General features: G+C 37.2%; 3 protein-coding genes across 13 annotated transcripts in view; 1 reads left to right on the top strand and 2 right to left on the bottom strand.

The window, feature by feature from the left end:
* The window catches only part of mark2b (MAP/microtubule affinity-regulating kinase 2b), a 55,150-nt gene extending 54,136 nt beyond the window's left edge, over nt 1-1,014 (bottom strand). For 5 of the 10 annotated variants that reach the window (XM_039659268.2, XM_039659260.2, XM_039659232.2 and 2 more), the window contains exon 1: nt 26-1,012. In XM_039659268.2, the coding sequence (XP_039515202.2) occupies nt 26-73 (48 nt within the window). In that variant the 5' untranslated portion in view covers nt 74-1,012. Of the gene's footprint in view, nt 1-25 lie in introns of all 10 variants that reach the window. The other 5 variants (XM_039659215.2, XM_039659198.2, XM_039659206.2 and 2 more) reach the window with 3 other exon arrangements.
* A 229-nt stretch (nt 1,015-1,243) lies between these two features.
* On the bottom strand, nt 1,244-9,546 carry krcp (kelch repeat-containing protein). 2 transcript variants are annotated; one of them, XM_039659584.2, is made up of 13 exons: nt 9,318-9,546; nt 8,849-9,007; nt 8,699-8,771; nt 7,718-7,777; nt 7,362-7,629; nt 7,125-7,256; nt 6,460-6,647; nt 6,069-6,265; nt 5,760-5,851; nt 4,556-4,610; nt 4,334-4,431; nt 1,922-2,016; nt 1,244-1,817 (listed from the first exon to the last, which is right to left on the bottom strand). In XM_039659584.2, exons 1-13 carry the CDS (start codon nt 9,377-9,379, stop codon nt 1,683-1,685), a joined length of 1,614 nt encoding a protein of 537 aa, XP_039515518.2. In that variant the 5' UTR covers nt 9,380-9,546; the 3' UTR covers nt 1,244-1,682. The 2 variants fall into 2 exon arrangements, with proteins under 2 accessions (XP_039515518.2, XP_039515509.2); XM_039659575.2 differs by having other exon boundaries at nt 8,849-9,010; nt 9,318-9,517.
* Nucleotides 9,547-10,589: 1,043 nt separating this feature from the next.
* On the top strand, nt 10,590-15,203 carry adad2 (adenosine deaminase domain containing 2). Its single transcript, XM_039659597.2, has 9 exons — nt 10,590-10,693; nt 10,982-11,396; nt 11,491-11,619; nt 11,989-12,139; nt 12,800-12,967; nt 13,074-13,288; nt 13,752-13,986; nt 14,431-14,563; nt 14,710-15,203. The coding sequence occupies exons 2-9, from the start codon at nt 10,985-10,987 to the stop codon at nt 14,818-14,820; spliced, it is 1,554 nt and encodes a 517-aa protein (XP_039515531.2). The 5' UTR covers nt 10,590-10,693; nt 10,982-10,984; the 3' UTR covers nt 14,821-15,203.
* The last annotated feature ends 2,012 nt before the right edge of the window (nt 15,204-17,215 follow it).

Consider the following 17,215-nt stretch of genomic DNA (forward strand, 5'->3'; position numbering starts at 1 on the left):
TGCAGTCAGTGAAGATATGTCTCACCTGGCTGGATGAATTTTCTATAACACCAACTCCTCCTCGGGTTGTCATTTTCGCCCAGGTATTCTCAAAATCAAGGCCACGGGGAGGAAAATGAATATAAAAACGTTTTCAGTGGTTGACAAGCATTTATAAGCTTGCCTTTACAGGCTATTCGTCTGTTCTGACAGAAGTAATAAGTGTTGCTAGCTAGCTTGAACTAGCCACGCAGACAGAGATCAACAAGTTGAAGCCCAACATCAGTCCATATGTGGAGAAAAAAAAAACTTGTATTGAAGTTTCCAGTTGAAAAATAAACAGCAGGTCCTTGATTATTTATGAAGGTCTTCTTGGAGAGACTAACATGGAGCTGACTTACAGTTATATTTGTTTACCAAAGAAATAAGCGAGAGTTTAAAACAATTCATTTCCTTCCAGGTCTTAAAAATGACAGAGAACGAGGACACGAAAAGGAAAAGTATCTCTCTGCGAGTGATATGAATTGTTAGGCCAACCAAAAATCACAATTTTACCGACCTTCAAAACAATTAGTATCAACAAAAGGTGAAAAAAATACCTCAACCGTCAGTTTGAGATAACGAAACAAACGGCGCTGGACTGAATGCGGATATAACGTTAGAGAAAATCAATCGTGAGTGCTGAGAATGAAGGAGACGTAAAATGGATTTAAAAATCCCGAAAAACCCTCATGATCCACGAAACCGTTTTCCGCCACTCACGGAACCCCGGTGACCAAAGGCTCTTGAATGAAAGGAGTCGTCTGAGGGCTCGTATCCAAAGAGAAACATCCAGTCAGGTAGTAAAATCCATGATTGCTTCGGGGCTGTGGAGAAATGGGCTTCACTGGAGGCGGATCGGTGTCGTACTGCGGCCGAGCTGTTCAAACGCTCGTGCCTGATACCGGAACAAGCGCGAGAGGCAACATGGCCGATCTCCGGAGCGAGCGGAGGGGGGCTGAACGGGGAGGGGCGGCGGCGGATCCGTGCACGGATCCTCTCTAGGCAGTAGTAGCAGTCGGTGCTCGCATACTGCGGTATTCGCGGTCGTAACGACGACTGTAGACGTGTGGTGACATCATGCGGCCGTTGTTTCCGTGGAGATTTTGAAATTTAGCAGATGCCTGGACACAGGAAATACAGTATCTGTGACTGTGTGACTGACCTGCTGTGTGATTGAATCAAAGTGTTCGAATAACTGAAGAAAAGAGGCGTTTGTATTTTTAAAGAACGTTTAATTTTGAACAGGTTTGCTGCGACAGTATTTACAGCAAAATCATAATTTTACAAAGACATTAAAAAAGAAGCTTTTTCTAAAAGCATGTATATACAAAACACCAAAAAAGCTTTTCGTTGATCAAACCTGAATCCCTTAATGGAATAAACAAGAAAACAAGTCTATATCTAATGATGTTTGAAGAAAACAGCCCACGCTTACTGATCTAGAATAATAATAATAATGGGCTTGTGTCACAAATCATAACATTAATATAGACTGACTTCCCATGGTCTGGGCATAAACTTAATAAAGGATGATATAATGCAAATACCTGAGTGAAAGTGTAATACACCTCTTTAAATAAGCCACAATCAAACCACAAAGAACAAAATCTGAAAAAGCACAGCATAAAAAAGCATGTAAAACCGAATTGTGATGCAAGCATTTAGTCTCTTCTTAGCTCTTCTACTGGCATAGTGAAAAGGTCGGAGAAGAAGCTCCCTTCATTGTCACCTCCACCAAAAACCAACAACGTTTGTGGGGATGCTTCTGGAAGGTCCTCCTCTTCATCTATAGATCCCTGTACATGCAAAGACACTAGTATTAAAGGTCTGAGCAGTCAAAATCAATAACCATAATAATGAACCAAAACTGCTTTATAAAGTCCATAATGAGGTTTTTTACCTTTCTGCATGTAGTGGGCATTGTAATGATGGAATGTCCAGCTCGGGGGAAAGAATTGAGCTGGGATAGAAACAGAGACGACCAGCAACTAGTGTCTGGAATAAAAAATAAAAAAAAGAGTTAAAAATAATAGTAAAAGCTAGTTGCTTTGAAAGGAATATTCCAGGTTAAATACAACTTTTAAAATCGAACAACAGCATTTATGGGATGTAACAACATACATTACAAATCTAAATTTTGGGGTCAATAGAATTTTTAAAGAAAGTTGTAACTTATTCAGCGATTTACAAAACTTAAAATGATTTAAAATGATTTTTTTTTTTGCAAATAAAATGCTGTTCTTTTGAACGTTCTATTCATCAGTCCTGAAAAAATATAGCAGCACAAGAGTTTAACATTGAAAATTATAATTCATGTCTCTTGAGCACCAAATCAGCATTCAAGAATGATTTCTGAAAGGTCACCCGACACTAAATAGTGGAGTAATGATGCTGAAAATTCAGCTTCGGCATTACAGGCAGGCATGGAAAATGAAACTGAAACGCTGGCCAATACAGTGCTGAAGGTTTCCTGCCTACCGGTATATATCCATGGCCTGATGGCTAATTTTTCACTGATTTTACATTCTATCATGTAAGAGCAGAGTGTGAAGGTTGAATTAGCAGAGCAATAGCACAGCTGCACATAAAATATTGCAATTCCACAAAACATACAGTAATGGGAGTTCATATCAGTTCAAGAGGTCCCACTTCTCGCTGGCACATCTGTGACCAGGACAGCAAGCCTTTGTGGTGTACTGAGAGCTATTGTATCGATGGGGAAATGTTGACATACCACCACGTATGACAATCCACATCCAACAAGAGTAAAAGGTCCTTGCACACAGAGTCCGTAAAAATAAATATGACCTCATGTAGTGCCAAATCACGTTTACACACTCCCTCCAAAACTTTTGTCCATATATCATTTAAACAAATTCGGATCGGGTTCGATTTTGCCAACAGTGCCAATTGTTCTCTAATGAGTACTCCTTCACTGTCTTTCACACATCCATGGGAGTTACAGTGTAGAGAAGGCCCAAAAAGGCTTAAAGGGATACTCCAACGTTTTTTCACATTAAACTATGTTATTCCCTTAACTAAGACGAATTGATACATACCTCTCTCGTCTCAGTGCGTGCACTAAATCGCTCTATCTTGCGGCGAAACTTTGTTAGAACTTAGCTCAGCAAAGTACATTTAATAAGATGCAAGCAGAGAAGTGACCAATCACCTCCACGGTTTCCCCATTTAAATACAGTTACTCGAGTAGTGTAACTCGACCAAGAATGGCGACACAACATAAAACGCTGCACTTTTCTAAGCGAGTAAAATGGATAACTATATTGTATGGCGGAATACCACAGCAAGTGCATGGGAACACTTCGACTGCACAGTAATCAGAAAGCTCTCGGACTAAATCTAAAATATCTTAAACTGTATTCCGAAGATGAATGGAGGTCTTACGGGCTTGGAACGGCATGAGGGTGAGTCAATAATAATGACATAATTTTTGGGTGAACTAACTCTTTAAGGGAATAACAGTTTAATATGAAAAAACGGTGGAGTATCCCTTTAACACCCGGAGTGAAGCACAGGGGTGGATCAGTTATGGTTTGGGCTGTAATATCATGGTATTCCCTACTGTGCTTGATGGGCACTTAACTGCCAAGGACTACTGAACCCTTCTGGAGAACCATGTGTACCTAATGTTTCAAACATAGTACCCTGAAGGGGGTGTCATATCAGCAGCATGTACCAATAAACACAGCAAGACTTGTGACAGAATGGTTTGATGAACATAAAAGTGAAATTGAACATCTCCCATGGTCTCTCCACAGTCACCAGATCTAAATATTTTTGAGGCACTTTTGGGGTATTTTGAAGGAGCAAGCCAGAAAACTTTTTCCTCTTCCAGAACAGTGACCAGGTCACTGTGTTGCTGGTGGAGGAATGGCTCAAAATCCCTCTGGCCACTGTGAAGGACTTGGATCTGCCATTCCCAAGACAGAATTATGCTGTATTGGCAGCAAAAGGAGGCCCCACACCATACTAATAAATTATTGTGGTCTAAAACCAGGTGAGGTTTCAGTTTATGTCAAACCCTTGTATAGAAACAAACAAAAACAGTTAATTAAGTTGTAATAAAATGTCATAGTAATACTGTTTTTTACTGTATTTTCTATCAAACAAATACAGCCTTGTTTTTTTTTTAATTATTTTTTTTGTAATACAGCCTTGTTGAGCAAAAAAGACTTCTACAGAATATCATCAACCCACAAATGTTAATCAGTATTAGCATATATACCGTAATAGCAACCATGATAGAGGCCTGGAAGTGGAATTGGAGCAAAAAACCCAACACAAGTCTCACCTGTGTTGAAGATGAATGCGTCACTCAGTGCATTGTTCCCATTGTATCCGCCATGGACCAGGAAGTTGCAGTCAGAAAGAACCGCACAGCCATGCCAGCTGTGATACAGTATGGAACAGATATAGGTTACATAAAGTTTGATAAGACAACTGAAAATGTCTTATACATTTTGTTTGCTATTGCTAACATAAATGTTTGTTCTTTTGTAATACAATTTACTACCTTCTAGGAGAGGGGGCTGTCCCACTTGTCTTCACAGCAGAAAACTCCATCAAGCCTGAAATAGGATGCGACAATATGCTATTTTAAGTTGACTACTCCACTTTTTAAAGAGTGCTTCCGTAATTAATGTGTAAAACAGTATTATACTAGGTATTGAATATGCAGAGAATCTACACAGACATGAATAAAGAATGGAAGTATACAATGGATATATGACACTCCTCTACCATGGAAAAAATGTCTAGTAGATTTTTTGTCCTCAAATAACAGTACTGAAATTAAATCTATGAGTGGTAAAACATCTTCCAGCAGTGGTTGTGTTAAACTTGGTCATTTTGACAGACAAGGTCTAAAATTTCAGCCATTATCTATTAGTACCCATCATTTTATTTTTTTTAATGATAAGAAGCTATTTAATAGCTGTTGTTTTCATTCACATTTAAATTTTTAATCACGGATGTACAGGACAAGGATATAGGCTAGCTAGATTATGCATTTATTTATTATTTAAAGAGAACAGAGACTGTACTTTACTTTTCATCTTCAACACCACACAAAGCAGATGAATGTTTGTTTTTCCGCAGTGACAGCGGAGGTCACTGAAACAGAACCTTTGTGCCTGAACAGGCAAATATTAACGCAATATTACAAAATAGTACAATTACGCTAAACACAAATTAACTGAACTACTAAACTCAATAGACTTTCTCCACCAGCCTGAACTCAACCCTTCCACCTGGTCTGCATGGACTTAAACTGTGTCCTCCTCGCCTGTGCCGGTATTGTACTGACTTTCGCCACTGCATCCACATTAGTCCTTCTTTTTTCACCTCTTTTAACAACAAGATAACAGCCGTCCAAGGAAACTTTATCAACTACTATGATATTTTTGCAATTGTATGTTGATACAAGACCAAGTAATCGTTAATTAATAGGCATGCTTTCCAACAACATGACAGGGGTGGGAATTAGTCACAAGTTACAGTAGATCACCAACAGTGTAATCTGTCAAAATGACAGATTCAGGTTTTTCCCATCAATGATAAAACAATTCAGTCAATGTCAGAAAATATTTGGTTACCCCAACTACTGCCTTCCAGTGACTTTACACATTTAGTTATTCCTTATTTCTCCCCAATAAGACGGTGAGAATCCAAATTAAATAATAAGTCTTGAAAAGAGTAACAATTCTTGCAGTATTTACCGAGATCTAGCATGAACATGTCATTGAAGCAGACAGGAGTGTCCCATCCGCCAAACACAAAGATGCTCCCCTGCATCACACATGCTGAGTGCCTGCACAAATTAATCAAAATCTGTTCAAGTCAGAAAGAAACAACTCATATACCACATCCACAGCTGAAAATAGTTTTAAAACATCACTATCAGTCATGATGAAATTAATGAAGTATTACAGATCTCAAAATTTTGCTGATGTAACTTTAGATAATTGTGGACTACTTTGATTGAAAAAAAGAAAAAAAAAAGGAAAAAAAGACATGAACAGCCCTACCCAGAGCGTGGTGCAGGCTTCTCTCCATTGACAATGGGTTGATACCAGATGGCCATATCAGGGTTAAAGATGTAGATGGAGTCACTGCAGCCGTCTGGTTCTGGATGTGGGCGAGGAAACACTCCTCCAAACACAAAGAGCTCTCCCCGGAACATACTGCAGCTGTGATAAGCCAGAGGAGGCACTTTTCCCTGCGCCTAAAGAGGTCAACGAAATCCAAAAGAGCTTTCAAAGTATATTCAGACCCTACTGGCTAATAAAATGAAATCTGCATTTACTATGGATGAGAAAACCGTGACATCTATAACAAAAACAAATCATGCCTAGTCTTGTGTTGCAGTAATACCGTACAGTTATTGACAGGTGTTGGTTGAATAAATTGCAGACTAACCTCTACCAAAGTCCAACGCCAGCTTTGTGTGTCTAAGATGTGAACATCATTAAACCATTTCTTATGCTTTGAGCCACCAAACACAAAGATACGCTTAGACTCCGGATCATAGGTTGCTGTGTGACCAATTCGGGCCTCAGGGGTCGGTCCTTCTGCCAGGGTTTCAGCAGGCACCCAAGAAAGATCCTCTGAAAAAAAAAAAAAAAAAGTCTTCTTTAAATCAAAATGAACAATGTTGCAGTATTTACTTATTTTTTATACATACTGTCTGAAAATTATTAGCTGTCATTCTGTGACATCTTTATTTTATTGAGGTGCCCTCATTATCTTTAATCATAATAACTTCCCCTCCCTCATTCAGCAGCATCTCTTTTTTTTCTGATTATGTTTTTACTGAAGCGTGGGCAGGACTACTGGTCTCTCATATGAGATCATAGCAAAAGCAAACCACAATGATCCTATCAATTCAAGTCTCAACCTACATTTTTTCTTGTTTTTTCATTTTTTCACTCAGATATGCATCACAATAGGGAAGAAAATACCATTTCATGAAGACATTAAGAGCAGAATTATATCTACCAAGTGATAGCAGATGTAATAATATATAATATAATAACAAAATTACAATCTATTGACATGGTGAGAGACAAACATGACATTTTTACCTGTGCACAGTTTCCAGATGGGGTCTTTGCAGAACTGCATTTTGGATCCTTGTCCTCCAATCAAAATGGCTGTCTGAGGATCAATGGGGCAGAGAGTCTGACCCCAGCGACCTGACGGTTTGTCCAATGGAGCTGGAAAAGTAGTATTACCAAACATAAAATAAATATCATAACATAGCATTAATACACCCTCTAAATACAAGCAATGAAAAAAAAAAAATGAAAAAAAAAACTCACCAGTCTGTAAGGGGGTTTTGGCCTGTTTGCCTTTAGCCTTGTGGCTTTGAGAACTGGAAGTTGTAGTCTGTTCCTCTTTTTGAGAGAACAGACGTGTTTGACCTCCACGAGGATTGTTCTTGCCACGTCTGTGAGGTGTTGCCTTTTGGGAGGCGTTAGGGCAGATGTTCTCCTTTCCTCTCCCTTCATTGATTTCTTCTTCCTCCTCTCCCTGAGACCACTTCCTCTTGCCAGGACACTCCCTTAATACAGGTGCTGTGGAGTTGCACTAAAAACAATGAATTGAGAGAAAATTCTGCAGGTAAGTACCGGCAAGCACAGAGCGAAACTAACTAAAGTTGAAATAGTAAACTTACCTCTGGAGTGCATTCCATCTGTGAAACGGTCAATACTGGATCCAAGAAATCACTAGTACCCTATGGAAAACAGGATTATGGGTAAGTTAGTTGTTGCAATCAGATAAGCACAGGTTTCACAAAACATTGTTGAATTTTACTTCTTAAATATTACGATTGTTTTGATTAAAGGGGTCATGCAAAATGTTTTAAACAGAACTGAAAATGCTGCTATCTTTGCCGATAGCTTAAAGGGATAGTTCACCTATAAATTAAAATTCTGTCATAATGTACTCACCCTGAAGTTGCTCCAAACCCGCATGAAATTCTTTCTTCTGTTAAACACAAAATATATTTTGAAGAACTTTCGTAACCAAACAGTTGCTGGTCTCCATTGACTTCCATAGTATAAAGGAAAAATTGGTTTGGTTACCAACATTCATCAAAATATCTTCTTTTGTGTTCAGCACAAGAAAGAAATTAGTACAGGTTTGGAACAACTTGAGGGCGAGTAAATGATGACGGAATTTTCATTTTTAGGTGAACTATCCCTTTAACTTTCAGCAAAGATAGCATCTTCAGTCCTTTTTTTAACATTTTACATGAATTTATTCTGTAGATTTTATTCTTAAACTCTTTTTTTCTGTATTTTGATGTGCATCCAAATGAAACTCATCAATAAAAAGCAACACTTGGTTCAATACATTGATTGTAACGGGTTTCATCAAACGAAATAATAATAAGTTACATTTATATAGAGCTTTTCTCTGCACTCAAACCGCTTTACATATTGGGGGTAATCTCCTCAACTCCTCAAGAGGAGACAGAGTGATGACGCCAATCACTATATATAGGGAAATCTGGCATGTGTTGTTATAATATGGCAATATAATATTGTTCACACTCTACAGATCAATAACATGCATTTAGAAAAAGTATAGGGTGATTTTTTTTTTATTCGATGCTGTCTGTGCTTAAATCTTTGTAGTGTCTCTTACTTACCCCACTGAGTTTGACAGTTAAGGTTGCTCCACTGGACCAGACTCCATCCTCACCAGCTTCCCATGACAGACATCTGAGGAGAGGGAAGGTTTAGGTTAAAGGTTCCAACTAAAATATACTATATTGGTTTGACACAAACAGTAAACTTACTTATTAAACGGTGTTAGTTTTCCCATATTTATGGGTATGTCCCTCTCATCAGCAAGTTCCACAGAGATTGAGTCTCTCTTTCCCCAGTCTCCTCTGGAGAAGAGAACCATCAGCTGAACACCAGGCTGGATCTCAACTGAACTCTGCCACCCATCACGTCTGCTGTGGATAATAAATCATGTATAACCGGGACAGGTAGCTACAGTACAGTTGATATTGTGTGCGTCTTTTTTTGATTTTCTGTTTCCCGCAAGAATTTCACGAATGCATTGCACTGTCAACGCTTGCATGACTCCAATCATTGCTTAACTATAATAATAAAATATATGAAGCTATCTGAATATATTTCATGCTTTAAAACTATTTGAATCACTGGAAGCACGCGCAACTTGAATTGCATTAAAATAATAAAAATAGAGAGCCCAATACATTTCCAATGTTTGTTTATCTCGGTGATCTGTAACGTTACCTTAAGATCTGCTGGGGTGGTTCATCTACTCCAAATAGAGCATAAACGCCAAATTCCTCCATTTTAATGGTTTTAAGTTTACACTCTCCAACAGACGCAAAAAGAGAAAAAAAAAACAGTAAATTGGCTAAACTCTCATGAGCAAAGCTCTATCTCCCGCCGACCTAACGCACAATAAATATAAAACCCGCGCCACCGCCACTACGTTTCATTCAAGAAGCGCAATGATTGGATGAGTGGGCCAAGACGCAATACAATCGACCAATCCTAAAGAAGAAGCAAGCGGCTTCCTGTTGTTGTAATGTTGATTGCCAGGTGAATTCAGCCAATGGAATGACTTTTATAACAGGCGGGATGATGCGTGCTGGTCATGGAGGAGGGACGTTTTTGTGTTGGTCAAATGGTTTGGTTACCTTGAAGAGAATTTCATCTCACAAATCAGAAAGTGAATGAAATCTAGCTAAATTGTTGCTTATTATATATTGTGAATAAATGTTTCTCTTTATATTTTTATTTAAAAATATAATATTTTATATTAAATAATAATAATAATATAAACAAAAATAAATACTGTCAATAAGCTTAACATAAATCATAAATCAAAAACCGTCCGCTGGTGACACCTGCTGGTCAAGTGTATGTAACTACCATGAAAAGTGTTTTATTTATTTTTTTTGCACAACGTTTGAACATGCCGCCTTCATAACCATGACATGCTATGAATATGAAGGACGTTTTATGCATGTTTGTGACAACTATCATTAAGTGTCATTCGTATGTAACTACCATGAAAAGTGTTTTATTTTTATTTTTTTGCACAGCGTTTTTAAAACATATTTCCCCCGTTTTCACAGACAAGACTACTTCCAGGCTAAAATGCATGTTTGGTCTGTTTTAACTGAGAGCAACTTGAAACCAACAAAACAATTTTTTTCCAAGGCACGTTTATAAAAGCTAAATTTCCTAATTTAACTAAATTCTAATTTTATAAAGGTTTCATATATAATATAACTTTAATATCATTATATTTTAACCATTATCATTATATAACTTGTGTTTAATACCCCAATCCTTATTTATTTTAGTTGAAAAGGTCTAGCTAGCTGTATTTTTCACAAAATTGTCGACCAGTCACAGAGTATTGTAAACATTTTTACTTTATCGGTTTTTTAAAAATATTTTTAAATGTAGATTTTTCATATAAAATACAATTTGCATTTTGTATGTTTACCTTTTCTACTGTAAAACGGTTATCGCGTTCAAATGATTCAAGCAGGCTCACTGAAGCTCCTCCCAATTATTAGCTCAACCTTGCAGGTGGACGGGAGTTGCTTGCAGACCAACTTATTCGACGAATAAGTTCTTTTGAAAGTCAGGTACTTTAAACATACAGTGCAGATAACGTGTCACTTTGTTGTCTATTGTGTATGACCTACACTCTACCTCATGTTACGTCGTGTATTTTTAATATAAATGGATTTTGATATTTAGGCTATCTAGTTATCACCTATGCCTATGGTTATCACGATTGGTCAGCTAAAATTAGACACTTGTTATATCTGAGATAGATAAATATTTCATATTTCAGGCCCATAATGTACAATCATTTTTTTTAAATCAACATGTTTTCCTGCAATCTATCAAAACGGCATGACTTTTTACAGCAGATGATGGCAAACCACGGTGGAAATGCAGAGGGGAAACGGCATCCTCGAATGGCTGCCACTCTAATGATGCGTTTTGCTACCGAGAGGGAGTCCTCCTTCGGGGTCCATATGCCCAGTCTCAAGCCTCTTGGCCCTAACAGTGAGGTTAAAGATACTCCATCACCTGCTAAAGAGAGTCAACTGTCCAAACCAGAGATACAGCACTTTGTTAATAGAGAGGAACCTACTGCTGTAGACCACCTTATGCTAGAAGTCCCATCTTTGGAGTCTTCGCCCCAAGTGGAGGACCTGGCCTCTGGGCCAGAGTCCCCTTCTTCATGGAGCCTGGGTAGTATTATAGGAGGTGAAACAACCCTAGAAGACCTGGAAGACAACACCGATGACACTCTCAGGAGGGGCCAGAGAACTGGAGGTATGTTGACTTTTGTTTTGAACGAATTTTCATTATTTATTTGTGTTAGATGTTTCTTTACTACATATGTTGTCTGAAATTCTTGCTCTTTCAGTAAAGTTCACGGATTGGCACAAAAACCGCGTAACGGCTGTGTGTACTGAACGTTTTGGCAAGCTGCTCAGAGAATGTCCTGAGTATCCCAGGACTAAGAGCTGCTTTGCTGCTTTTGTACTGGAGAGAGGTGAGATGGGTATACGGGCAATTTCACTCATAGCCTAGGACTCAATAATTATTATGTAGGCTCCAAAACAAAAAATTCTAAATTAAAATCATTTTTGAATTTAACGATTTCTCAGTTGAAATGTATAATCTTATTTTCATTTCATTTATCATATAATTTCTTCTAAAATTATTTAAAACAATATTATTTTGTATTTTTCACCTCTACATTTTTCATTTTCTTTACAAAGATATTATTACCTACTAAGAATTCACAACCAAATTTCAATGCATTTTGCATATTGCATGAGCATGAATAAAACCATATATTTCCTCTAGGCACTTTATTAATTATGGTTAAAAATGTTTTTAATGTGTGTGTGTGTGTCAGAGGTACGTGACACAGATGCGCAGCTCTGTGAGCAATATGAAGTGGTAGCTCTGGGATCAGGTCAGAACTGCTGCAGTGGTTGGCTTTCTTACACGGGATCTGTTGTCCATGACTGCCACGCCATTGTCATCGCCCGCAGAGCCCTCAAAAGGTTTGAAAATTTTGAACAGCTTAGAAATGGAGAAAGACAAAGAGGAGGACTACTTTATCTCTCTCTCTCTCTCTCTCTCTCTAAACATATACATTTATATTTCAAATGAACTTGTGGGAAAACATTTAAATGGTATTTATGGATTGTATGTGTCCAATATTAGCCATGGCAGATCTCTGTTTCTTGGGTATTTGCCAGCATTGCTTAATATAGTACTTTTAATATACTATATAACCTAACTCTTTTCCTGTCAGTGTTTTTGGTCTTTTTCACAATAATTTCATGCCCCCCAGAATATTTTGTTGTTTGAATATCTTAACAATATATCAAATAGAAAGCGATATATTAAAAGAAAGAATAAAGATCTGTTTTATTATGTGTTTTAAACAAAATCAGTTTTAGTCTACCTTCATGCATTCTTTTGAATGTCATATACCACATCCTGGGTTCATTTAATCTAGTTTATATGCCGTTTATTGTTGATCGCATTACCGGTATTTTTACATTTGTCTAATTTCATATGAGATCACTCGTTTCTGCTTTTTCTTTGCCCCCTACCTTTTAACAGTGATGATACAGAAAGTCATAAAAACTCGTCAATGGCAGGGAAAGAGTTAAAATGAGAGAAATAAGGTGTGTCTGTCCTGTCTGGTGTAACAGGTACTTGTACAAGCAGCTCCTGCTGTTCTACAGTGCTGATCCAGAGCTGAAGCAGCGCTCAATATTTGAAAGTGTTCCATCTGAACGACTGCTTCAGCTAAAGCCACGCATGTACCTTCACCTGTACACTAACAAAACCCCCAAAGGAGCAGCTCAGTGCATAGTTTTGTAAGTATACTTTTTTATGTACTATAATGCTAACTTACTTTCTATGGATCCTTAAATAAAATAAAAACATAAATTAAGGTGAAAATCTCCATGTATTCTTTAACAGAAAGTCTCAAAGCAGTGCTTACACCACTCTGAAGCTGCAGTGCCATGCAAAAGGCTCTCTCATCCCTGCTGTCTTCCTGCTTCCAAGCGTGTGGGGTTCACGGGTCTGTTGCATGTCCGACAGTGCCAAACTCACCCGTTGGACTGTCACTGGAGTGCAGGGGGCACTACTGAGTCATTTTATTAACCCAGTTTACATTACCAGCATTGTACTTGGTAAGCTGTGTGCATTTGCAGGTGGCTGAGTGCTTCCAAATATGGCAATTGGATCTGGATTGAAACTGTAATCGAGATCTGCAGCCAGATCTCCAGCTTCTGTCTGTAAATTAATTTTTTGTGTGGTTCACTTCGCTTTTGTCTAGTACCATATCTCAGTGAAGCTGCTCTGACCACACTGAGTATTGTCAATTTCCACTTGCATCTTTTTTTTAGATGCTTTATTAATTGGACTGTAGGAATTAGGAAATGTGCATTTGAAAATGTGAAAATACTGAAGAATCAATAGATTGTCTTAAGAATGAATTGCAATTTATTGATTCATGATTGCATTAGAGAGCCTTATGTTACTACTCATACATTTTATACAAGAGACAACTTGTATATTTCATATTCATGGATGAAATCTAAGCAGCCAGATGAATGGCTGTACTTATTAACCTTTTCTCCACTTGTTGTCCAGGTGATTCCAGACACTGCTCAGAGAAAGTGTCTGAGATCATCAACAAACGTCTGGGCACAGGCTGGAATAATGATCTGCCTCCACCATTCAAACAGACCACCATCTTCTTCCTGAGTGGAGAAAGTGTGGGGCCTGTTGAGAACACCAACTACTCCAAAGACCTCAGTGTCAACTGGTGTTTGGGAGACTCCAGTATTGAGATTCTGGATAGCTCCACTGGCTTTGCAATCAACAAGTCAGTCATACTCAATGAACTAATGATGTTCTTATCTCATGCAGAAGTTTATTGCCTATATTGGATGTGATCATTATAATGTGTGCGCTATTTGAGAATCTGACTAGTGACCAAACTGTTAGTCACAATAGAGCACAACAATTGGCGTTCAGAAGTAAAAATACCATTTTGTCCATAGAAAAAAATAGTTTTAGCAGAAATGTATAAACCTACTGTAGTATATGCTTTAGTAGAAGTCATCTGTGATTTCAACATAATAAAAAAAAAAAACTTTAGTCATTGATGTTTATTTTGTGAATATTTATAATTGGCGTCTGAGTCAATAGTTTTATATTGTATTTATACTGTTCATACTCTAGTTTTGCATTAAGTCCCATTCTTTTACTCCACTAAATGAATTGACCCCCTTGAGTTTATAAAATCTTTTTTTATTCTTTCTCTTAGTTCTCCATTTGTAAGCGGTCCTGGATCGTCAAGCAGGCTTTGTAAAAGAGCGTTGTACTTCTGCTTCAGAAAAGTCTCAGCAGTGGCAGGCCACCGTGACTTTTTGTCATTCTCCACATACCGCAATGCTAAAGTATGTGTATGTGAATGGATAATAATATCTAAATGTATGCGAGTTTGACTTTATTAGTTAAAACTGAGGTTACATGCATATAAATATGGCATTTTGTGCACCAATCTGCTGTTGTAAACTGCTAATCTGTTTTATATTACATATAGATGGCTGCCCAGCTGTATCAGGAGACCAAGGCTCTAGTCAATGTGCAGTTCTTGGCCAACAATGCTGGACCGTGGAACTCCAAACACTTGGTTGATTGCTTCAGTCGCTAAATGACAGGTTGAACAACCTTTGAAATTAATTTAGGTTCCCAGATATTCAAGAAATTGCACCCTTTGCATTTGGTCGTTCATTGATGATTGAAAGCATATGTTCATATTATGTTAGTTCTAAGTTCATTATAAGATATCAGATAGCTATAAGGCATATAAGTGCACTTTTACTGAAAATATTTGTGTTCTAAAACGTGTAGAGAGTTCTACCAGCTATTTTAACTTTGCAGTTATTTAATATTTGTTTTGCTTGTTTTACTTTTTCAGTGTTATTAAGATTCTGTGATTTGGTGTTTTGTTAATTTGGTTGGAAAAATGGAAGACACTTTAAGTTTAACATACCCACACAGAAATATTATAGTAGTTTAAAAGAACTTTTGTAATGCTCAGGCCTCCAATAATTCATGTTTATCCCCATTCTTAATTTGTGATAAAGTAAGCAATAAAAACATTGTGAAAATGACTGATCATAGAGTATTAGTCTGTCAGGAACCACCAGTAACACCTGACAAATTTCAAAAATAACGTTATTTTAAAAAATACAGCATTACAAAAACAAAAATAATAATAACATTGATCATACAATTACTTAATAAATCATATCTATTAATACAAAATCACAACAGATTAACAACCTACTAATAACAATGTCACTGACCATTCATAATGACCCCGAAAGATGGAATTCTCATGTTAAACATGGCCAAAGTTTCAAAAAATGAGTTGATTGTATGACGGAGTCTTTCTGTGCCAAATACACTTCTTTGGGTTTCATATGAATTTTGGAATGTTTTCTTTCCAATTATGACCCGGTATTGTAACGAAGCTGGGGTAAGCAGGCGAAGACGAGGATCTAAACGCTGGGTGATTTAAAAGTAACAAAACCAGGGGATCACAGAAGCAGCCATTACACATACAACAACTGACATAGTAACAAGTGAAGCACAAGGGCTATAAATAAACAGGGACAAACAAGCTTAACTAAGTAATGAGGAAACAAGATACACCTGGGCACTATCATGAACTAATCAACAGGGAAAAACTACAAAGGACTACAAACACATGGCACAAAACATGACAAGGGGAAGTTGGGGAACACAAGACAGGAATCATGACAGAGCCCCCCACTTAAGGAGCAAATTCCAGATGCTCCTCAGTGAACATCAGTCCAGGAGGGTGGTGGAGCAGTGGTGGTTTTGGGGGAGGGATGGAGGTAGAGGGCTACATTAGGATTGAGTTCCACCGGGTCCTGTGGGACCCAACGCAAATCTCATGGGAGCGGGTGGGAATGTCTTGCTATATCTGTGTAAGTTAAAGCAATAATATCTGAAAATAATAATGTAATGTGCCCTGTATTTATGATCACCGTAAATGTTCTCAAACATATATATTCTAAATAATCAACTACAAAGCAAACTTTTATTTTTAAAGACAAAATGTCTGGCTTTTAGTAATGCTTATTTAGAATAATAATTTTGTATGATATGTTATTTATGATATTATTTCACCCTTAAATTATGCACACATATACAATTTTAGTTTATCAATTATTATTATTACGCAGTTTAAATGTATAAATATAGAAAGGTAATACAAATACGCTTTAGAATCAATAGATAAAGCTATAAAATGACAACTACATATGAGCTTAAATGTTCAATTCTCTCTTTATCAACTGTATAAACAAACTTCAACTTTAAACTACAAACTTTAACTTACACAGATATAGCAAGACTTTCTTTTGTCCCCTTTTAGACAGATATGTTCTTCTTGCTGTGTAAATTTGTTTAAATGTTTAATATTTTTCAATCTCGTAATATTCTGCAGAAGAGAGAAGTGAATCATGCTGCTTCTCTCGCAAAGAAATGAATCACAAGGCTTGTTTGATTGAAATCCACACAACCAATGTAATAATCTTCATAATGACTTATTTTGAACCACTAATTGTAGCCTATAACTTTTTGAAAGCACTGGGGATATTGTTGTTTTTAGCCATGTTTGATTATTATTTTTTTTCTATATTGGTTATTTTTTCGTTTATAGAGCAGTCAACATTTGAAATGAATGTTGTTGCATAATGCGAGCAAGTTCTCGCACAAGCAACATCGATGCACTGAAAAGTAATCAACTAATTTAGCAGAATTAAATTAGAACAGAATACACCATTCAATAAAACTATAAAACGAAACAAGTCAGAATCCATTCACAAAATGCAGAACAAATGCAGCCTTGGAGAATATCTTTTCTGATGGTGAGAAAAAAAATAAAAGTTTAAATTCTGGAATATGAACGCAGCACTTCTAATTACACGTTAAGCATTTTCCTCCCACAGCAAACCAACTTAAAAATAAGGAAAATGTATGAAATTACTCCAAAAACGCATGGAGGCGTTTAA

This window comes from Pimephales promelas, chromosome 1 (assembly GCF_988280905.1).
Source record: "Pimephales promelas chromosome 1, fPimPro1.hap1.1, whole genome shotgun sequence".
Classification (NCBI taxonomy): Eukaryota; Metazoa; Chordata; class Actinopteri; order Cypriniformes; family Leuciscidae; genus Pimephales; species Pimephales promelas.